Source organism: Haliotis cracherodii, unplaced genomic scaffold (genome assembly GCF_022045235.1).
Source record: "Haliotis cracherodii isolate W230 unplaced genomic scaffold, xgHalCrac1.p SCAF_10, whole genome shotgun sequence".
NCBI classification, from domain to species: Eukaryota; Metazoa; Mollusca; class Gastropoda; order Lepetellida; family Haliotidae; genus Haliotis; species Haliotis cracherodii.
Window position 1 is genome coordinate 26,728,737 of NW_027266265.1, and position 24,970 is coordinate 26,753,706.

The 24,970-nt window shown below is 39.1% G+C and overlaps 1 protein-coding gene across 1 annotated transcript; it reads right to left on the bottom strand.

Moving 5' to 3' along the window:
• Positions 1–24,970, bottom strand: LOC139454215 (probable D-lactate dehydrogenase, mitochondrial). Its single transcript, XM_071235792.1, has 12 exons — positions 24,857–24,970; positions 19,610–19,725; positions 17,945–18,086; positions 17,113–17,254; positions 16,553–16,712; positions 15,928–16,033; positions 15,567–15,660; positions 14,564–14,692; positions 9,483–9,610; positions 8,960–9,050; positions 7,718–7,829; positions 1–5,656 (listed from the first exon to the last, which is right to left on the bottom strand). Exons 1-12 carry the CDS (start codon positions 24,941–24,943, stop codon positions 5,488–5,490), a joined length of 1,476 nt encoding a protein of 491 aa, XP_071091893.1. The 5' UTR covers positions 24,944–24,970; the 3' UTR covers positions 1–5,487.

Below are 24,970 nucleotides of genomic sequence, written 5' to 3' on the forward strand. Positions count from 1 at the left end.
TACACTGTACACAGTACACAGTGCACTGTACACAGTACACAGCACACTGTACACAGTACACCTGATGCCAGGTAAGTTAACAACATGTAAATCTTCTAATTTTCTTTGATAATGTGTTGGCCAGGGGATTGAACCACCGACCTTCCTCTCTCCAGGCAGATGCTCTATCCACCACAGAGGTGGAACTATACTGTTTAATAGCCTAAACAGAACTTTCAAGTAAAGCTTAGTGCATGTGCCAACAACACAGGTGGCTACAAACCTGTCCACATCAATTTCCTTCTTAAAGTTTTTTGTTTGTTTGTTGAAAATATCACACTCAACAACTCATATTCAAGCCAGTAAATAATCAAGTCACCAGTGATTGATATAAAGAGATATGATCCAAGTCACTGGTGTATGACGACACGCATTTAACCAAGTCACTGGACTTGTCAACTCAATGCAGTTAGTTGCCTTATAACCAGCATAGGTGGGTTACCAATTCCAATCCCCCCACGGCCACTTCTTTAAGAGGAGGGTTTAAGAGGGCTCTCCCTGTTGGCAGGTATGATGCACTTGCACTCAGCTCTTCTCAACATACAGCTGCCTGGAAAAACTGGAAAACCTAACCACATGTATATTTACTGCAGAAAACACATAGGGTTGCTGAGTTAGATCCAGGAAGATCCTTATTATGTTAAGCTCCCCCTGAGTAACATAGAGAAAGTTAACAATAGCATGTATTTGTACACGGAAATGATAATCTGATTCACACAGATTAGTGATACAAAATTAATGAAAACAAAGTTAAGACCTCATAACAAAGTTAAAAGTGATGAGCATTATAAAACTACAAAGAACAAATTCAAATAACTTCTACAACACATCAATATATATTTTGCTTATAAAAATGCATTGGCAGGGCTGGGTTCTTTCTACATTACGTCAAGCAGTAGCACCTAACTGTCAAAAGTCAAGCATGTCAAGCTAAAGAGTGTTCCTAACTCAGCTTTTATCACACAGAAGACTGTGATGAGTAATGTTGAGAAAATTCATATCTATGTAGTTAGGATATTTCCACTGAGTCATATAATCAACAATGAATCATACCCCACACATCTGAAATGAATACATTCAGACAGCTAAATAATAACCTGAGCAAAAAACTATAATATATATGAATATGTGATATTAATTCTCACGGCCATCATAATCCCAATAGTCACAGGGAAAAGATTCTTTATTGATTCAGAAAATAGTGATTTGAGTGCATGACTGCATTTCAATCAATACTTACCTGCTCAGGTGAGAATGTTTTGGTATACCAACATTTACAGAGAGAGCTGTCCGGGAACACATTCCTATTTTCAAAAGCTCTATTTGAAGTCACATGAGACGATTCACATTTCTTGACATCAGCACAACCTTTTTACAAATTTTAACTTTAATTTCATTTTACAGTATTTAAAGAATCATACAGAAATATTTAATTAAAGCAGAGTATTTGAAAGGAGTGCTATCGTAGTGGTACTATACCAATTAGATAAATCTCATAAACCTACCTCCTGAAGCCAGCATTGTGTATGGTAAATAAGGAATGTAATGATTAGGATACATGAATGATTCATTGGCAGGCAACTATGAAGATCCTATTAGTTGAGCTGGGATTAACAATAGCACAGACTAAATACAACAGATCTCGGGGCCATGCTTCTGTATCTATCCTATCAGCCAAGCAGTTTTCAATCAACATCATCAATACTGACTTGACATGTTGGGGCATTTGGTTTTATATTACCGGTACTTCATACTCATTCATCAACCTAATATTTCACAAAAGTATTTTTCCTCTCTATCCGTTAACAAATTGCAGTTATGAAAAACACTTTGAAATTGGTAAACAAGGAGAAAAAACTCTCTTATTAATATGATCATGTGAAATTCAATTTTGTTTTTCGAATTCTATTTCAATCAAACACAGATCCTACAGTTTGTGGGAAAATACATGCGAAAAAAAAGTCTGTAAGATAAGTGACCTAACACGGGAAAAGATTTTTGTCGTTCAAATGACAACTTTGCAAACCTATTAACATGACACAATATTAATTCTATGCATCCAAGTAGACTGTGAGATCATGAAGTTGTTGACAAAGTAGGAATCACATTTACAGCTGGTTTCCATGTTTCAGCACACACTGACACAACATGATAAAGTACCCTCAACTATTGTCAACTATGGGACCAGGGAAAATACAGAAGTAAACTGAAATTACCAGAAACATTTACCTACCATAAAATAATCACAACTCTAGTTTTCTAGTTTTACATACTTTACAGTCTTATGTAAAGTCAAACACAGCTGTGTTGAACTTTAATGTGTCAAACGTATGGTTCTCTTATAGAAAAAGCTTGGTCCCTCTTTCTTTCTTTATATATCATTTTCAGTTGTTTCAAACCTCAGATAAGTCGAACTATTTACGTAGGTCCCTTCAACTTCAACACAACGGTGTTTGACTGTATATATTTTGGCCATAGTTATAATCCATTCCATAATTGCACTTTTTGATGTAAACTGCCCTGACGACCAGCAGTGACGATTGTGATTTATTTCATTCTTAACATGCACTTCTTCTTTATTTTAATTAGTAAAATTGTGAATTTGGGCTGGAGTGGTTGGATAATCAACAACCAATATTCATCCTACCAACGAAATTGTTTGTTTTGTAATAGAACTTTTTTTTTGTGATATAAAGGTGACCTTATGTTTTCATGTGTACAAAGTCACCCTGATGATGACATACTGTTTAATATGCTTGGAATAATACTTGAGCTGCAGGCACATGACTTAGCTGTGCTTGTGCCCATGATTGATTGAACATCACGTCCCACTCCCTGGAGATCACAGGGTCTCACCTGTTTCATGGGCAACAGGGCACATGTCACAGGAAAATCACTGGTCCCATAGAAAATGTGTTAGATAGCAAAGCATTAGGTTAAAACAATTGTGCCACATTATCATTGTTTTTGCACACATACTCTATCAATTACTGTTCTTTCATTCTTTTCAAAAACAAAAAGTCACTTTCATATTTAGCACAAGCAATTTGGACAGCCTTGATTTCAAGTTACTGGTCCTAATTAATATTTACCATTACTAGTGTTTGTCTGATGGACCAGCATACTTGTCCAGCAGACCAATACTCATCTCACCTGACCAGCATACTTGTCTAGTGGACCAATACTCATCTCACCTGACCAGCATACTTGTCTAGTGGACCAATACTCATCTCACCTGACCAGCATACTTGTCTAGTGGACCAATACTCATCTCACCTGACCAGCATACTTGTCCAGCAGACCTATACTCATCTCACTTGACCAGCATACTTGTCTAGTGGACCAATACTCATCTCACTTGACCAACAAACTTGTCTAGTGGACCAATACTTATCTCAATTGACCAGCATACTTGTCTAGCGGACCAGCATACTTGTCTAGTGGACCAATACTTATCTCAATTGACCAGCATACTTGTCTAGCGGACCAGCATACTTGTCTAGTGGACCAATACTTATCTCAATTGACCAGCATACTTGTCTAGTGGACCAATACTCATCTCACTTGACCAGCATACTTGTCTAGTGGACCAATACTTATCTCAATTGACCAGCATACTTGTCTAGTGGACCAATACTTATCTCACTTGACCAACATACTTGTCTAGTGGACCAATACTCATCTCACTTGACCAGCATACTTGTCTAGTGGACCAATACTTATCTCACTTGACCAACATACTTGTCTAGTGGACCAATACTTATCTCACTTGACCAGCATACTTGTCTAGTGGACCAATACTTATCTCACTTGACCAGCATACTTGTCTAGTGGACCAATACTTATCTCACTTGACCAGCATACTTGTCTAGTGGACCAATATACTCATCTAACTTGACCAGCATACTTGTCTAAAAGACCAGCATACTTGTCTAGCGGACCAATATACTCATCTCACTTGACCAGCTTACTTGTCTTGGGGACCTATATACTCATCTCACTTGACCAACATACTTGTCTAGCGGACCAGCATACTTGTCTTTGGGACCAATATACTCATCTCACTTGACCAGCATACTTGTCCAGCAGACCAGCATACTTGTCAAATCCTGAGCTCACCACATAAAGGCACCACATAAAATTGTTGCCAACCTGATTGTGTATATGCACATGACATGTTAAACCTAATGGAGTACCTGTCTCCATGAATGAGTTATTTTATGCATGCTACAGAGGTAGATGGACTGAAGGGCATGTCTACGAGCTGAAGGTAGGCCATGTCCTTAGTCTCACAAATACTTTGCTATATCGCTATCATGTATCTCACACATCGAGACTAAATGCTTCATTACGTGAGTTCAATATCTCACAACCCGAAAACCAATCCTTCACTATATCTCTTTTGAGTGTTTAATATCTGAGATCTCCTGAGTGTATCAGTGAGGTATTTATGCTGCAATTAACTGTGGAGTATTTCACTGTTTTCCAACCTGTATTTCACAAAGCCAAAAGAAAAGGCCATACAAAGAAAGAATATAATGCCACCAACACACGAAACCACCATCACAGAACATCATGAGCAGTCTGTAACAAATAATGAATACATTCCAGAAAACTGATGCCATAAAGAATAAAGCATAACAAACTTAATGAGTGTACTTAATTCAGTTATACAACTGCATGTGAGGCAGGTTGCAGACCTTCAGCACTTTGTTGGAACCCATGTAAGCAGAGGTTCATGTACAGGTGGGGCTGTGTTCAATCACTAAATAAAGGTCTGCAAACAAATACAGGCATCCAAGGCCACATTGGGCAATAATGTAGTGTGTAGTTAAACGTTTGAATTTGTAAGTTCTAATGTGTTTACGTCAACAAGCAACTCACATCTGACCCAAACATGCAGCTATCTGGATCACTGTGCAGCCATTTGCAGGTAGACGAAAAACTGCCATTTATTGTCTGCAGAAACCACCGTTTGGAGTGGCTTAAAACTGATAAGGCACATATCATGCATCCACATACTTTGTCAGTATTAACAAAAACCAGTAAATACAAATGTGGCAAATATATCCTATAAATATTCAAACTGTTCTCACAAAATATCTAATACAGTCAGGTACAAGTGAACTGAATATTTGAGTGGTTTCAGTTACATTATCAACTGACTCATGACAACAACCAACATATACCACTACTTTGTCATCATATGTCCACATGATGGATATTCGATCCACCATGAGTCTACATGTGCCGAGCATGTATGATGACAAACCTGTATAAAGTAATCCCAAGTATATGATACAATATCATTTGAAATCATTGCTTATTGTACAATTGTGTCATAAGTCAACAACAAGTTTACTATTTAAATTTTCACCTCAGTTCATTATTCATCGATTGACAAGATCGAGTTCTGTTGACTATTCTTCAGTCTGTGGAATTATGTCCTTAAACCAAGACCTTGCCAGGGTTAAGTATACCCTTTGGGTCAAAGGTTGTCTTGAGTTGCTGCATGACCCCTAGAGTTGTATCGCCGATCTCCTCCCGAAGCAACATCCTCTTGCCGATGCCTATACCATGCTCCCCTGTGCAAGTCCCATCCATAGACAGACCGAGTCTGGAAACGTGAACAAAGGGAGATAACTGTGTTAAATTCTCTGACAGATCGAAACAATATCTCCCTAAATTCTAATTGGAAAGGGTTTAATCATGAAACATGACATAAATTAAAATCAAACCGAAACTCATGTAATATGCCCTTACCGTATTCGACGTAATAAGCGCCCAGGGCGCTCTCAAAATTAGAAATAGGGGCTCTTATTAGAATGGTATTTTGGCGAAAAAAAGCTGAGAGATAACTTTCTTGGTTTATGCTGACAGCCTGAAATGTTTATATAAGACAGACATATTTTTCCAGAATTTAATTGCCCATAATTAAAGGTGCATGTAACACACGAGTGCGTATTATACACGAATAAATAAGTCTTGTGTACATTGATCAATAGGAAGGGGTGCTAATTGGGATTGATCATAAGCCAATATATTAATAAATATCGCCGTGTGCGCTTATTAGAGTGGGGCGCTTTTTACGTCAAATACGGTAATTATAAACAAAGACTATCTCATGTCCCCAAATCATTCCATACTTGTGAAAAATTACAAATTATGCAAACATTAAGAAGACAGTCGATTTCAAGTATAAGAGGGACCTCTGTCTTAACGGCTTGATGATAAACACTGCCATAGGATACAGGACAACATGCTATATACAATCTGTGTCAGCATGGCGACACAGGACGACATGCTATATACCATCTGTGTCAGCATGGCGACACAGGACAACATGCTATATACCATCTGTGTCAGCATGGCGACACAGGACAACATGCTATATACCATCTGTGTCAGCATGGCGACACAGGACGACATGCTATATACCATCTGTGTCAGCATGGCGGCACAGGAAAACATGCTATATACCATCTGTGTCAGCATGGCGACACAGGACAACATGCTATATACCATCTGTGTCAGCATGGTTTTACACAGGCCGATATGCCATATACAATCTTTGTCAGCATGGCGACACAGGACAACATGCTATATACCATCTGTGTCAGCATGGCGGCACAGGAAAACATGCTATATACAATCTTTCAGCATGGCGACACAGGGCAACATGCTGTATTTACAATATGTGTCAGCATGGTTTTACACAGGCCGATATGCCATATACAATCTTTGTCAGCAAGGTGACACAGAACAACGTGCCATATACAATCTGTGTCAGCATGGAGACACAGGACAACATGCTATATACAATCTGTGTTATAATGGTAAAACAGGACAACATGCTATATGCAATCTGTGTCAGCATGGCGACACAGGACAACATGCTATATGCAATCTGTGTTACCATGGTGACACAGACGACGCAGGACAACATGCTGTATATACAATCTGTGTCAGCATGGCGACACAGGCAACTCAGGACCAAATGTTGTAAGGAGAATAACACCAACCACACCCCCTACACTATCACTTTTCCTACTGATACTTGCTTTCCAAAATACACCAAACCAATTTATTCATAACCCGAGCACCACTGAGAAAAAGATGAAAACTATTTATGAACAATTTCCAAAAATTAGGGAATAAATGAAAACCAATTCCTCAAATAATAATTTTCTCCCATGTCTTTAAGTTACTGTTTTTTCCTGTTTTATGACACTTTCTTAAAGACAATATATTACAATGGCCATCCTATGCAATAGATACATTGTGTTTGATCAGTTCAAGTATGGAGACGAAGCATGCACTACGACAGGCACAGAAATAATACAAAATGTCTTTACTTTGCTTCAGTCTATATCTAGCCTTGGCAATATAGTACGCACAAACACACATTTGCTTCAGTCCATATCTAGAGGCAAGAAACATATGAAATGTGAGCATAAACGGTCAGTAAGCCTCCATGTTAGAGCAACAGTTAGGTTTGTGAAGACTGTAGTATCAACACTTGAACTCACAGAGCTATTTTCTCTGCCAGCTCTTCGGCTTGTTGCTTCTCTTCCATGCTGTTTTCAAGGGGAAGTAACGCACAATGAAAATTGCCATCACCAGCGTGACTGATTATTGGCGCTGAAATGAAAATCATACAAAACAGATTACTACTCACTTGGCCATTTTAACAGCAACGTCCTTGACCTTTTGAACATCTTCAGGGTCAGTGCGGTCAACTGGGAAGAAGACGTGGAAATTGCCGTCTCCTACATGCCCAACTATGGGGCCTGAAACAAAGTGTTACTAGTTCATATCCCACTTGTCTGACACTGGATTTACCGCTATCTACCCGGTAGTAGTCATCCTGGACCCAAAAGCTACAATAACAAATTTGAATATAAACAGCTCAAAAATATTTTCATTTGCCCAACCACTCAATCTTTGGCGAATTATTAAAAAAACATCCATCCATGAAAATCAAACAAAATTAGAGGAACTGTCGACTTTTAAAATACTACTACATATATGTAGTCTCTGGCCACTGCAAACCCCTCATAAAGAGAACAGTGAGTGAGTTGGGTTTAACGACGCTTTTAACAGTACTCAAGTTATATCACGGCGTCATGAAGAGAACAGAGCCTCTCCAGAAGTAAATATTGCACATAAAGCATAATATTGTTAATTTTCTCCCACAAACTGACTGACCCAACATCATGCGAAATAAAAAAGCACATAGTGACTAAAATGTACTTGTCTATCAACAATCCCTAGGTTATTAGTAAGCAGAGGATCAGTGAACCAGAAAAAGTAAAAGAGTTGCCTTGGCAACATAATACACACAAACACACATTTGTGTCAGAGCAACCATAACTAACAAAGAGAAAAAATGTCTACAGCCATGAAGTCAAGATACAGGTCTGAGGAGAGGGTATAGGTGGCCCAGAGTTGTGTCCCTTAGGCGTGACAGAAACCTATGATGAGGTTACAAATCCCATATTCACCCTGAAACCATATCTAGGTGAGTCAGCACCATAAGACTGTGGGTTTCACCAAAGTGGTAAACATCTAGCACCTGCATCACTTCAGCCTTTCCTCTCACATCAAGCTGACATGCCGTGATATTTGTAAATACTGTACAAAGTGGTGTTAAGCCAAACTCACTCACTCACTCAGTTAGAGGAGAATCATCTGTCACAGCAACAACCATGACAACCAGGTACTGTTGTACAGGACAAACATTGACACCAAGTAGCCCTGGATAGGCTATGGAAATGTTCCTTTTTGACCTGCACTTCTCCAGTCATGCATAGGAAAGTATTCTTACCTAAAGAAGAGAGTAATAGTCAAACACAAATCTGAGGCATGAAATAATGTAACTGCACGTCAGTTGTACCACAACATGGCTGTACCAGCCTACCTATTACTCCCGCTTCATTGATGAAATCCTTAGACTTGAGGATGACTTCAGGCAGTCTTGAGATGGGCACGCAGACATCAGTTGAATAGGGCTGTGATAAGGAGACAATGTTAAAGATGTCAACTGTCACAGAGGTTATCAGTATCTGTATCACAACTTGTCTACAGAATTCTGATAGAGATGAACTCAAATCATTCGCGAACAAAATGATAATCTTTCGTTCAATGTTGCCCTGAAAGATGTTCTTCCTAGGCTGGTGTGTAGTCAACTCTGTCCGTACTGTGGGAAACACTCTTTCCAGATAGAGTAGGAAAGGGTAGAGTTATAACGTTATTACAAACCTATCAGAGTAAAGGTGTTAGGTAAAAGTCTATCAATTATATTAAAAACATGTGTTGCTCACTTATATAAGACCACAGTATGTGCAATGGCTGTGTTTTGTGAAGATGATAGATCTACTTATCCACTTATTCTTTCCCAGTTGCTGATGGTATCGGTATTTATTCAAGTTTCATGCTTTCACCTTTGATCCTGGTTTCAGAGCCATACATGCATAGATGATGTCATGCCTGGCTCTCCACAGTCTGTTTCTCTCTTCAGCATCCTTGGCCCAGCGGAAGTCCGAGCCGCCATTCATCTGACACAGTTCCTCTGCAAAGAAAACCTGTCCTGTAGTCAGGATCATCTCAGCCATATTGCAGCCCCTGTAATATCATTGTTTTCAGTGTGTTTCACATCTGCCAATCACAGGGACCAGCAGCACAAGTAAACACGGCATATGACTAATCTCACTAGCCATCATGTGTGGCAGTCACAGATGTAATGTGATTGTGTCACCTAACCAAGAGTAAGCAAATAGAGTAGTTAGTATTCATATTAATACTAGCACTTAATTATAAGTATTCGTACCAATATTAACATTCAGTTATTAGTATTCGTACCAATATTAGCATGCAGTTATTAGTATTCGTACCAATATTAGCACTTAGTTTTTAGTATTTGTACCGATATTAGCATTTAGTTATTTATATTCGTACCAATATCAGCATTTGGTTATTAGTATATAGTGTTAATAAAATCTAAATATTTTTAAAATTTGAATACTTATCCTGCATTACTCCTCAATGCATTGACTGCTTACCTCATGACAGAAACGAACTGTGCGAGGTCTCGGCTGAAGAAATAAAAAGTTGACCCAATCAAGTCTGAAGCCTGACCCTTACACAGCTTGCCACGTGACCAAACGGAAGTGGTAATGTGAGCAGCCCCAGCAACACTTGCCACTGGTGAAGTGTGAGGGATGGTCAAAGGGCAGATTAAAGATGGCGCAGTATCTTGAACCATCTGTCCCCTGGCACTGAGTCAGTGGGATGGAATCATCTCCTCATTAACTACACATATCAGTTGATACAGTAGACGCCTGCAGACCAGGGTAACCGTGTCCGGATGACTCAGGAGACAGTCGTCTATGTATGACTTAAACCAGATGTCCTCAGTCGTAGGAAGGCAGCTACTGGTTTGGTTGAGTTGTGTAAATATCCACTGGGCCACTGAAATGCCAAGGGAGAGGACCGCCCATTGGTTGTGGACCTCATTGAAGTGGAACCTGAGGAACCTGCGGAACCTGCAGCTGTTGGCATGAATAGGTACATGCAGGTACATATCCTGCAAGTCGCGACTGATCAGGGAATTGTAAGCGCTGACACTGCTCCTGAGCAGTCTCAATGTTGTGACGCGGGAGTAAGGTGGACGTTTCAAGTAGCGCTAATTGAATAGAGAGATTGTCAATCATTTACATCTTGCCGAGTCTAGATAGATGGGAGAGGAGAAGCCTGGTGTAAATCTCTTTGGCTCTCTTCTTCAACAGCATATCTATGTTGGAACCCAGTTTCTGATGTTGCTTTCTGGGGTAGAGCCAAGGTGGTAGCTGTGGTCGGTAGAGGGTCTACAGCCAGGTCTACGGTACCCAGAGTGCAGTACCTTTAGTACAAATGGAGGTCCTCATCCAAATCATGTGCCTGGACAACAACTTCAAAGGCAGGGATAGAAAAATCTCCTTCCAAACCTGGCCGCCTTGAACACTGAGAAGAGTGCTAATCTGAAGAACTCCTCGGCCAATGCCCTGACCATATCCCTAAGCATGGGATCAGGTGTTACACAGGGCTCCAGATAAAGCTTGTATGATAAAGGAGTATGTAAGGACAAAAGTATGCACGATATGGTGGGGCATAATGTAGAAAATGTATCAGATGCGCATTGCAACATACATGTACAGTCTATATTCATTTTATTCATTTATGTATTTCCCATCAAGTAGTGTATTTTCTTGAGTATAGTGCAAACTGTTAAAAAACACAGCTGGGTAAAGTAGGTGTGCATTATGCACGCCACAATGAGTTCTGATGTTTTTTTCCCAATGTAAAAACAGTAACGTGAGCATTGCATGCAACACTGGAAATACCATGTCAACAAATCTGTAGGCCCTACTGAAGTACACAATCAGGTAATTACACTATCTGGTTACAAAAAGTGTTCACTGTACATCTGGACTTAGGTTTGTAACTTATTTTATTAATTTTATTCCAAATTTCATTCAATAATGTTTTACATGAATTTCGGCGACACCGTGTGTGAAGTGGTCGGTAAATCATACAACTCCCCGTGATTTACAGCAATCACAGTCAGATTATCATTATTGCCACCTGGAAACAAACTTGAGTTGACAGAGAATGGAACGTTCCGATGACTACAAGCATAATTTTTGCGTTGTGAATCTAGAACGGATCTACAACGGCACTTAGATCTGAAGATCTAGATGAGCACTTGGAAGAGACACCGGGTCAGGCTACCCAGGCAGGGGGAGGTGTATCAAACCTACTGAAAGACGTTGAAGGTGTAGACAGTACTGAAGGATTCTGATGAACAGCAGGCTTTAGCGGGACCACAATTGCTGGATGAGTGGCAGGCGCTGGTTGATGGAAGTGTTTGTGGTACGTAAGTCGCCAGAGGTGCTGGCACTATCGGCAGGCACTATCGGCTGGTACACAGGCGCAGGCGCTGGATACAGATGTGCACATATGTGGGAGGCACTGGCAGGAACCTGGGAGGCGCAGTTGGTAACTGGCTGTGCGCAGGTGTAGAGGTTAACTCTCAGACGCAGCCATCATCGCCATGTCTGGCAAGGCAGTAATCCTAGCAGAAGCCGGAGTCGTCAGTGATGAAAGATCCATGACATCATCACTTCCCTTTGGTCACATGGCAAGCTGTGTAAGGGTCGGGCTTCGAACTTAATTTGGACCAGACCACTTTATATTTCTTAAGCCGACACCTTGCACAACTTCATTTCTGTCATAAGGTAAGCAGTAGATGCATCAAGGTATAATGCAGGATAAGTAAAAAGATTATATAGATAATGGTACTGTTAGTATTAGTATTAATATTAGCATTTGGCCTACCTTTAGAATACAGTACCACAAACTTTTCAAACACGTGACAACAACCTATGACGTAATTTGTAGTATTTTGTTGCCAGTCACACCGGCGAAACAATGCCCAGTGACATCAGGGGTCATCGAGTGTGCATAAGCTCCTCCCAGTGATCTATCATCTCTACACGCAATATTATTAAAAACGCCAAGCGATGTTGAGAGTTTTCAATATTTGTTTACTAAATATAGTCTGCGGTAGCACATTTTATTGCAAGAGCTAGTTTACGAAAGCAAAAAATAGTTTTTATAGATTTTTTATTTCGTTTTTCTTGAAATTCAAGTGGCTAAAATGGTTATAAATGGGAACTATTATATACTCAACAACAAAAGTTCCTGTGATACCAATATTTTAGTGTATTTTTCAAACAAGTAAAGTTTGGTTTTCAATATTGTAGTACATGTATGGAATCAAGTCACAAAAACGCAACTGCTACAGAAAAGCATGCATTCCATGCAAAAGTTGACTTTTATGCAAGCCCCATGCATTTCACTACCCAAGAATGGGTATAAAACATGTGCGTTAACGGGATTCCATATGGAGTGTTTAGCATCGTGATGACAACAACCACTCAGATAAACAACAAAATTACGCAATTATTCAACATTACAAAATGCCACACCTGTCCGAAAATGAGCATCTGCAAGCCATTGGTATGCTTGAAGCAGAATCGACTCAACATGATGTTGCAAGACAATTTAAAGTCCACAGAAACACCATTTGGTGTTTATGGCAACATGGCAACAGACGAATGCAGTCAGAGACCATCCTTGGAGTGGCAGGCCACGCGTAACCAATAATCGATAAGACAACTGGATTCAAACAACACAGCTACGAAATCGATTCCAAATAGCAACAAACAACTCCGGCAGTGAAATGCTACAATACTTAAAAACAATGCGATCCAATATAGCATGCAGTCTGGTCAATGAAAACATGAAATTTACGAGAAAACATCGCAAGATGTGATGATTTACAAATTCAATGGTATTTGTGTACTGTATGCCAGACAATGTTTCATGCACAGAGATTAAGATTACATGTGTTTGTCTCAGAAAATAAGCCGGAAATAGCAATCAGCTGTTCACACATTTTCTTCCCTATTAATGGGTGATTTCCTTGCAACTAAAGTTCGTTTCATGGTGAGTTGATGTGATTTGCCAATGAGTTCAAACACGATTTCGCCGAAATTAATGTAAATAAACTTGAATGAAATCTTGGATAAAAGTAATATGGATTACAAATTAAGTCCAGATAGTGTATAGTCAGATAGTGTTGTGACAGGACTGACTTGTGTACTTCAGAACAGATTTGTTGACATGCTTCTTCCATGTTGTGTGCTCACCATAATGTCTTCTCGTCGTGAAATATAATTAAAAGCTCATTGTACGAGTGTATTATGCACACACTGGTAGTCCAGTTGTAGCCAAATACTGTACTCCAGTATTTTACACAGCAACAAATACATTTATTTAGGGAGGCCCTTTCCCAGGTTGACTGTACACAAATGTTTATTTGGTTAAAGACGTGTTTGAACAAGAAAAACACCACCCGACCACACTATTTTTTCAAAAGCCATTGCCTGAGAACCAATTAGTTTATCTTTAAGCCTTATTACTGAGTCATTAATAATCAGAGTTCACATTCATATCCAAGTTGACCTTATTATCCAGGAATGCACACATCTGCTACACATTCCAACATGGTCCCCCGATTGTACCGTTAATTGCCCCACCCTTGACCTTCTCTCTACCTAAGGCTCCCCAGAGGCTGATAGTAGGACCCAAGGCTGCAGCAAATGTCAGTAAACATTCCCCAAAACCTTCCCAATTCATGTTGATATAGAAACTTATACTTCACCTGTTCACAGATAACGTGCCCAATAAACATGAAAAAGGGGAAGCTCTTAATGCTTCATTTTACATTTTATTACATGGAATTCAAGGTTCAGAATACATTGATAAAATACTGTTGAATGTGAGAAAATAAGAACTTAAAAAAATCACAATATTGAAGAAAATAATGATTTAATGCCAAGGGATATTTAGTTTGGAGTCCCGGGTATATCCCTGCTAACTTGTTACAAATAGTGGAATGTTGACAGGAGTAGCACCTTACCCACAACACTGACTTGGTTATCCAGGCCACTGGCAGGCCCGTGGAACTCCAGGAACAGAGAGGGCGCCACTTTCATGTCAAACTTGCTGTACTTGTTGAAGGCATCAATAGTAACTTCATCCAAGAATTCTGAGAAAGTCAAGTATACTTATGTTCAAGATGTGACAAAGACTCAAACAGGTAGAATAAGCACTGTTCATATCTTTAGTTAATCAACCAGTGTAACAAGAGTCATCAGAAAGATGACATATCCTCCCGGCAGCTGTCTGTAAAGTAACCACAAGTAAATGTGCTATTCTGTATTCTGTGTTTTTATTATGCAAACAAATGACAAATTACAAGAAACAATGACTAAACAAGCGTACAGTCACAAAGTCATCAATATCCCGCACCCATTTTAACACGTTATGGTCCCAAACCAGATAAGTGACCCAACATTTCTTTTAGCCCATTTCAAAATAGCTGCAATGGAAATTCTAAAATAAACATTTCTAAAACTTATTAACTTCCTTAACTTCACTATGAGACGAACCCCATCCCCAATTGAGTCTATGTCCAACTTCATTCCATAAAAATTTAAAAAAATAAAAATTAGAAAAATCCCAAAAAATCAAAAGGCACCACTTCAGTATGTGCCTGATAGCTTTGCCAAGTTTCGATCAAATACACTGAATGGTTTTCGAATTCTGCCCGAGAAAAGGAAATGATTACGGACGGACGGACTGGCTGACTGCTATATCCCCCCGCATAATATGCCGGGGGGATAAAAAGATAACACTATATATTTTATCACACTCACTCTGACAAGTATTACATGCAAGCACAGCCAACTTACGTGTAGCTACCCCCCAACTACTCAATTATTCAGTGGTACAATTGTGTTCTACTTATATCAGTTTAGATTATAAAATACTATCATTATTAAATATTATTATGAGATACTGTATCTGGTATATAATAAAACATGATCTGTGTTTTGAGGTTTTCTTTCATCGAGCCTCACCTATTCTGGCCATGGGGATGCCACACTGCAGGACATTGACAGTCGTGTCCACTGCCCCCTGGACTGTCTCAAAGTGGACCACAGCCGAAACAGTCTGATGGGAAAATAGGGCCAATCAGCACCTCATATTTTATACCAATCACATTGTCATTTTAATAAGGCAAATGCAAAGCACCTATTAGTGTGATACAGTGAATCTCTCTAAAAGAGAAAATTAATCAACATTTTCTTTCTTTCCAACATTATTTACGTACAGTAAACAGTACCACAAGGAACCGCCATTTGGGTGAGTAATCCTTGACTGGAAACATTTTCATTTCCAAAGCACATTGACTGCATGAAATCTACGTCCCAAACGTACTGCTTCAGGTATGCCATAGAGACGTAGCGTGGCCTTGGTGATGATGCCCAGGGTGCCCTCGGAGCCCACAAACAGGTTCGTCAGGTTGTAGCCTGCAGACGTCTTCCTGCAACATCCACATAGATAGAAGAAGTAGTTTCACAGTCTTCCTCTCATGGACTGAATAGTCTATGAAAAATCCTTTCCATGTGAAATAATCTGTTCCTGACTTCAGTTCCCTTCTGACATTTATTAGTTTGGTGAAACTAAATGCTGACTGAGCTTTTTGGAGCCTCAGATGACTGGACCTGCCATTACGTGTCACCATCTACAAGTTTAACCAATGCTCCATATGTTTGTGTGGTATCTACAAGTTTAACCAATGCTCCATATGTTTGTGTGGTATCTACAAGTTTAACCAATGCTCCATATGTTTGTGTGGTATCTACAAGTTTAACCAATGTTTCATATGTTTGTGTGGTATCTACAAGTATGACCAATGTTTCGTATGTTTGTGTGGTGTTTTAGTTCAGGATTCTTTTCTCATCACACAAAGAGGTGCAAGAGACAAATAAATACTGGGTTCTGTGGTACTGATTATGTGATTAGATGAAATATGGGTACACATTTCAGTCAGTAACCTCACTTTGTACGTCTGCCCTTCCCAGCTGTGTTTATAACTCTGCCGTCTGCCAGCACAACCTCCATGTTGAGGACGTTCTCCCTCATCGTCCCGTACCTCACTGCATTGGTGCCTGACGCACTGGTGGCACACATTCCACACAGAGAGGCGTCTGCTCCCGGATCTGCATGTTCGACAGAAGATAAACAAAAGTTGTGTCTACAAACATGATAAACATTGATTAAGACACAGAATACAAAACACACTGAAACAGCATAATGGCAGCGATACATCAAGACCAGACAAAAATCATTAAGTCTGGACCAGACAAACCCATGGTGGATGAGCAACAATCCATGTAATGATATCTAATCAGACACTTCGCACATAGTAACCACCCAACTCTTTCTATGTCAGCTCTGGCAACAAGCATGGGATTCCAACACCTATTCTGCATGGCATTATATGTGGCTACTGTTAATGCAAGATGGGTATTCAAAGTAATCTTATTCAGGTCCCTAGGTCAAAATGGGTACCGTACATGATATAACTGAATCGAACGTGATATACTTTCTGTATCGTACCAATTGGGAACATCAATCCTGTGTCACGAAGGTAGGCGTTTAACCCTTGACGTGACACCCCTGCCTCTACTTCTGCATCAAAGTCCTCCTGATGCACTGACAGTATCTTATCCATCTTACTCAGGTCCAGAGTCACGCCACCCTGAAATCATAAATATACATTAGGATCTTCCTATCACCTCCAATGTGCAATCGTTTCATGCATATTTGACAGCGTAATGTTAGAAAATGAAATGCAAATAGAGCCAAGTATTTGCCTCAAAGAGGGATACATTGACTCAACATTAAAGCTATTACATGGCTGTATTCAAAAGGTCATCCTCAAAGAAGTATCCCTGTCTAACCCATCCTCAATGAAGTATCCCTGTCTAACCCATTCTCAATGAAGTATCCCTGTCTACAATCCTCAATGAAGAAAATATGTTTCTAACCCATCTCCAATGCAGAATTCTGTGTAGGGCATCCTCAATGAAGTATCCCTGTCCAGCCCACTCTCAATCACACTTTGTAGCCATCCCTCCGTGACGTGTCAATGTGTCATCAACCTTCAATGACATGTCACTGTGTCGCCTACCCTAAATGACTTTTCACTGTGTCAACTACCCTCAATAATGTGTCACTGTGTTGCCTACCCTCAATGACCAATGACGTGTTATTGTGTCCCCTACCTTCAATGATGTGTCAATGTGTCGCCTACCCTCAATGACGTGTCACTATGTTGCCAACCTTCAATGACTTGTCACTGTGTCGCCTACCCTCAATGATGTGTCGCCTACACTCAATGACGTGTCAATGTGTCACCAACCCTCAATGACGTCACTGTGTCGCCTACCCTGAAAGCATTGATCCCTCCTTCCAAGCCTGTCCCTGTGCCAAAGGGGATGAGCGGGACCTCATTATCATTACACAGCTTGGCAATCTGGCTCACATGCTCCGTGCTCTCAGCAAACACAACAACATCTGGTGGGGAGCATCTAGAAAACACAAACAAGATAAACAAGTTCCAAGTTAGAATTAGTCCCATGCTGGTCATGAGGTGACTGAAGATCTGTTGGTCAGGCTCAGGCTCCCTGATGGCAGGGATCATTGCTCCTAATAGCAATCACTTGATTGTCTGTTCCAGACTCCAGTAGTTGTCTTTACAGACTGCTGCCACGTAGTTGAATATTTCAGTGCAACAAACAAAGAAAACAACAACCTATCTCTGGCTCCAACCAGAAGCTGCTAGTTACCCTCAGTTCCTAGTCCTGATTATTCATGCCAATTTTATTCAAAATTTCATTCAATATTGTTCACATTAATTTTGGCAAAATCGTATGTGAAGTTATAGGAAGATTGCACAACTCACCATTATTTACAGCAACCACAGTCAGATTACTGCTATTGCAAGTTGAAACAAACTTTAGTGGATAGAGAATGGATTTATATACAATAAATGCCAAACATTGACTTGTTGAAATATATTTGATGTAGTTTGACTATTATATGTCAAAAAAGTTTTCGCTATTGAAAGCGTGGGAGCATGGCCGGTGATTGGTCAAGTTGTTCCATTAGAAAAACTATCCGGCAATAGTGATTGTTAGGCCTGTGGTTATTAAGTTATTTCAGATGTATAAAGTGAAGCGGCAACTAAAATAACATCATATTGGAATAAATTTTTCCTGATAAATTTCAGACACAATTCATACGATTATTGTACTAAAATTCTTTAAACTTATATTATTGGGTAATTTAAAACTAAAGCACTGATAGATTCCGAGAAACATGCGCACAGCTGATTGTTCCTTCCGGCTTAGTTTCTGAGACAATACACATGGTAATCTTAATCTCTCTATATAAAACAATGCCTATCAGAACAGGAAATACAATTTAATCGGTAAATCATCATGTCTAGTGATGTTTTAACTCAAATTTCTAAGTTGTACTGACCAAGTTTAATTGTTATGATGTGTTCGTTTTCCTGAATTCGCTGAAGGGATACAATATTTTTCTGCAGAAGACAAACACGTTTTTATTGCAGATGTAGGGCTTGTGTATGCACTGGTTATGTGCTTCATTCCCATTTGCTATATAGACAGGGTATATAAATTAGCATCGATGTTTTGAAGGCTTGTACAGGGGGGGCACCTTATACGTGGGGTCGCTTTATAGACGGCGATATATGGTAGGTGCAGGTAGACCATTACAGCAGCATCCTGTTACATTTCTTAACCAAAGAGTGAACAAAAGCAACATGCTCCTTGGGTATCTACGCACAGGCTCATGTCAATTCTTTCAAATAATTTAACTATGTCCTATTTTCCTAACCATGAAGCTCAACTAACTGAATCTGATGGTACAATACTGTGAAATCATCACTTCAATCCTGTCAAATCTGTTTGCAACCATAATGGTCACCAGTCATCATTTTAGTGACCTCTTGATTATAATAAGCAGGGTTCCTTATCATACAGGGTAATAGGTCATGAAGTTGGAAGAATTAGAGAATGTCACTCACTCATGATACGACTCGTCCCTCCCATGCTGTTCTCTCACTGCCATCCCAGTGGAAACATTTGAACCTCCGACAACATCAGACAAGGCTTGCACAAACCGATCTGACACCTCAGATTTCTGGAATCAAACATACATTAATGATTACTGCTTAATCATTGACTATGCAAGTGCAATGCATTGTACCATGGAATGTTTCATATTCCCAAAAGCATCCCCAAATCTGTGTTACAGCTCACTAAAGTCTTTAAGCTACCTAGTTTTTCCTTTGGTGGATAAGAAATTTCAAGTAGCTACAGAGGCAACTAGAGTGTGTTGACATACAATCAGAAACTGGAAAGTTGCCATGTTACAAAAATATTTCTATAGTATTCAATATACAATCAGTGCATGTCTCTGCTGCCTTTCCAAACTGAATATGTCAGTCAGTTTCAGATATACAGAATCCAAAAAAATTCAGTGCTAATTACCTCTGGTCTCCCGTTTGCCCATTGATCACTGTACAATTATGCCCTGGCTTCCAGTGGTCCATCACTATCAACTATCAGAACTAATTTATTGTTAAGTGTTGGCTTCCATTTGTCCATCGCTAATCACCTATCCTCGCTAATTGTCTGTTTGATTCCCTTGTTAAGCTCCATCTTTGTAATCTTATTTCTTTTGTTGTTCTCATAGATACATATATATGTCCTCTGCCTCATAGAGATTATTCACCTGATGAAGGAGTACATATATCCTCTGAAACTTTGTGTTCCTCATAATAAAGAAGTTGACATCTATAAATTCTCTTCCCTATGTGTATCACTTCTAAATGGGTTTCAAAGACTTGTTAGACCTATGTCATAACAGATGGTGTGTTTGGCAAGGAGACGCAATGAGTCTCCATACTTTGCTTCATTCAGCAGAAGCTGTTAGTGTAACAAAGACATGAGAACTGCCATCAGCTGTAGTGAATCCCACACGTCTTATGATCATTACACTAATGGGAATGATAGGGAATTAGATTCTCTGAAGGCAATCAGCAAGTAACTTATATATGGTAATTATTTGGTTAACATATACATTCGTCAACAGTAAACTGAACCAATATACCTATGAATGTATGTATTTTGATCATGTGTTTACTAATTATGGTATTCTGACCTGCAGAATAATACTCATATATGTGAATAATGAAATACATCAAGAGACATGAGAAGCTATACAATCAAGTTGAGAGACAGTACAGGCACCTTGTCCTTAAAAGTCAACAGTGGTCAACAATAATTGTTTTAACAAATGACATTAACTAATAATATACAGGGCAAGGGAGTTAACTGACTATAAAAGTCCAGTTTCCACCCTTGCCAAACTAGGCTGGAATTTCGTGGCTCAATGGCAGCAGTAGCAGTGGCTACTACGAGTTATATCCTTTCAGACCCCCAGTGCATGTGGACTGTACAACACTTGAGCATGTTTACCATAAATATGAAACATGAATAATCTATCAACACCCAGTTGACGGTACACATGCTTTGCAAATTTTGCATCTTGTGTGAGAGACATTGGACCCTCAATTGCTTGCATTCATCAAAATATGCAAAACAAATCACCAATACCCAATTAATTATTAGTTACTTAAGAACCTTTTGTGTTTTCAATGTAGAGGTTTCAAACGTGGATCAGATACCTGTAATTTACATAAAAAAATGAACATTATAATATCATGATTAAAAGATATGAAAACCTCTAAATTGGAAACACAGATGGTCTATCTCATTCTACAATGACGAAATGACAAAGAATGTGAACTATTTGGCATCAGTTCAGTATATTTTCAGTATGTTGAAAAAGCAAATTCAAGAAGATTGGTTTGTATGCTTATGTACCCAACCATAATTTGCACGAATACTTTAACCACTTCACGGAGACACAAACAAATCACATTCAGATGTCCAGTAAGCATATTCAAACTGACATCACAAGAGAAAATGAAGCGACCTTTGTAATGTTTTGTTGTAAAGTACACCACACTATTATGACTTCATACAGTTTAACAGATGTGATATCCAAGCATTGTAACATGGTGGACATGACGTCAGTATGTAGTAAAGTAGCAACACTATTATGACTTCATACAGTTCTACAGATGTGATGTCCAAGCATTGTAACATGGTGGACATGACGTCAGTATGTAGTAAAGTAGCACCACTATTATGACTTCATACAGTTCTACAGATGTGATGTCCAAGCATTGTAACATGGTGGACATGACATCAGTATGTGGTAAAGTAGCACCACTATTATGACTTCATACAGTTCTACAGATGTGATGTCCAAGCATTGTAACATGGTGGACATGACGTCAGTATGTAGTAAAGTAGCACCACTATTATGACTTCATACAGTTCTACAGATGTGATGTCCAAGCATTGTAACATGGTGGACATGACATCAGTATGTGGTAAAGTAGCACCACTATTATGACTTCATACAGTTCTACAGATGTGATGTCCAAGCATTGTAACATGGTGGACATGACATCAGTATGTGGTAAAGTAGCACCACTATTATGACTTCATACAGTTCTACAGATGTGATGTCCAAGCATTGTAACATGGTGGACATGACGTCAGTATGTAGTAAAGTAGCACCACTATTATGACTTCATACAGTTCTACAGATGTGATGTCCAAGCATTGTAACATGGTGGACATGACGTCAGTATGTAGTAAAGTAGCACCACTATTATGACTTCATACAGTTCTACAGATGTGATGTCCAAGCATTGTAACATGGTGGACATGACGTCAGTATGTGGAAAAGTAGCACCACTATTATGACTTCATACAGTTCTACAGATGTGATGTCCAAGCATTGTAACATGGTGGACATGACGTCAGTATGTGGTAAAGTAGCAACACTATTATGACTTCATACAGTTCCACAGATGTGATGTCCAAGCATTGTAACATGGTGGACCAAATCATGGTCTAACATTGAATCAATACTGCGATTGGACAAATCAGAACACAGGATTGCAAATGTCATGGTAGAACTGCATGTATGCAATTAATATAAATCACATTTTTATAAAAACACCAAAATTATAGCAATACTTTGTGTTATAACCCAATTTAGCATTTTCAGCTTGCGTAACTGTATTTCTTTACATATCTGCCAACATGTACGTAAACTACAGTGATGATGCACAAAGGCACTACATTAACTGTAAGTTAGACAAGCATATGATTAATGTCAGCTGATGCATCATGTTACACACTAAAAGTGATGAACAAAAGAGGGTTCACCTGCAAGGGATTTTTAAATCAGAATAATCTTTGCAAGGTCAACTCACTGGTTTAAATATATCTCATACCCTGTACCCAAGGGAGTAAAAGCATATTCAAAAACCAAAGAATACCATCTATACACATAGGGAATGCTTAAAGCGAAAGTAAGTCAGATTTAAATACTTTGGTGCATACTTAATCACAAATGCTTGACCAAAATAATATATGTACAACAAATATAGCGTAAAACAGACAATAACATAAGACGGGCAAAACTGTCCCCCAAGAGAAAAATTATGCCACCAAGGGGATTCCCCTTGTAGGTGTTAAAACAGGTTCCTGGTGTTTGACGTGCTACCCAATTTCAACGATCATGATTTGGCCGACACCCAGTCTGCTTGCTTCTGCCTTGGATTTTTTAATACATTACATCTTTTTTCTCTATGCTCATCCGTTTCATTACAGTGTCCCCAACTTTTGTCACGTTTGTAACAATACTGACGATGCAAACAGGATGTTAGTAATAAAACGCTAGTGACCAATTGTTAATTGTTATTTTAATTATTCACAATATCAAGATCAAAGGTCGTGTCACACTTTCAACAATGTAAGCAATGTTGGTATTTTTGTAAGATTAACAGAAATAACAGAAAAAGTATATGTACAAGGATCACAAGATAGATAAACATGTCGGCCAATGATCATGAGCACAAAAACAAACCTATTTAATGTAAATTACTGATGGAGCCATTTCAGAAAAAATGTCTACCATACCCATACCATATTCTTATGATAATGTACATAGCACTTCCCAGTCAGGTCTGATACCTTGTTGTGTTGGCCATCTAGTGCTGTTTATACATCCTAATACATATACTTAGTTGCACTTAGTTGCATGTATTTTATTTTGCCCTCATTAACATGTAATCATTTTGGGGATTCTCATTTATATGCTATAACTTTTATTTTGGGGCATATATTACGCCGAAATATTTTCATTCTTTCAATTTATTGAGTATTGAAGGAAGTAAAACATTTGACCCTTGTCAGCTGTACTCAAGGGGCTATGTGTTTTGGGGAGACAAAAGGTATGTTGCATGTAGCTAGTCTGTCATTCAGACAGTCCAGATGTGTGAAGGAGTCAACATCATCAAGCGTCATTTGGTCTGGAGTTCCTGACGCTTTAAATAGGTAGAGCCTAGTGTTGTTTTGTGGGGTACTGATATATCACATGTCCTTTCAGGTTTAGACCCGTGAAGATTCCGGGGGAAGAATAGGTCTTCAGCAACCCATGCTTGCCGTAAAAGGCGACTATGCTTGTCGTAAAAGGCGACTATGCTTGTCGTAAAAGGCGACTAACGGGATCGGGTGGTCAGGCTCGCTGACTTGGTTGATGCATGTCATTGATCCCAATTGCGTGGATCGATGCTCATGATGTCAATCACCTGACTGTCTGGTCCAGACTCGATTATTTACAGACCGCCATCATATAGCTGTAATGTTGCTGAGTGCGGCATTAAACAACAAACCAACCAACCAACCAACCTTTCAGGTTTACAATAACATTCATTTGACATATTTTCTGCTGCACACTCAACAACAAAACATAATACATCCTGCTTACATTAATTTGTGTGTTTGTTTTTTTGTTAGATCTAGTCTCAGACTGGAAATATCCAAATGTGTGAGGAACCTGACAAACTTTAGAAACAAATATTAAAAGGCAGAATAAATTAATAAGTTAAATGAGAAAAATATTAATGCTAAACTGAAATAACATTGAAAGTTATGGCTTGCTGACAAAAGAGTTTTCCACATAAATGTACCCGAGCATTAAATTTTTAACTACGTTCTTGGGCCGTTCTTGGGATCTAACACTGATCAGTCAGATAACATTACGCATGCAGTGATGAAGTGATCCAATGAATGTGGACATAACAATTTAAACAAGAGACTACGGTACTCAAAGATAGTGTCACCTGTGCATGTGCATTCCTGCACGAGTAAGGTGATGTGCTTGATCGAACAAGCGCAAATAGTTTTTGAGAGAATTGCCGGGTCCACATTTTGTTGCCAACTTATTCTGACTGTTC

What these genes read in the sequence shown, in the direction of transcription:
- LOC139454215 (XM_071235792.1), bottom strand. Translation starts at nt 24,943, where the DNA reads ATGTGGACCCGGCAATTCTCTCAAAAACTATTTGCGCTTGTTCGATCA. An exon ending in CATCCCCATGGCCAGAATAG is followed by an intron (nt 14,693 to 15,566) that starts GTGAGGCTCGAT and finishes TGACTTTCTCAG; the next exon opens with AATTCTTGGATGAAGTTACT. An exon ending in CAATGAAGCGGGAGTAATAG is followed by an intron (nt 7,830 to 8,959) that starts GTAGGCTGGTAC and finishes ACTTTGTTTCAG; the next exon opens with GCCCCATAGTTGGGCATGTA.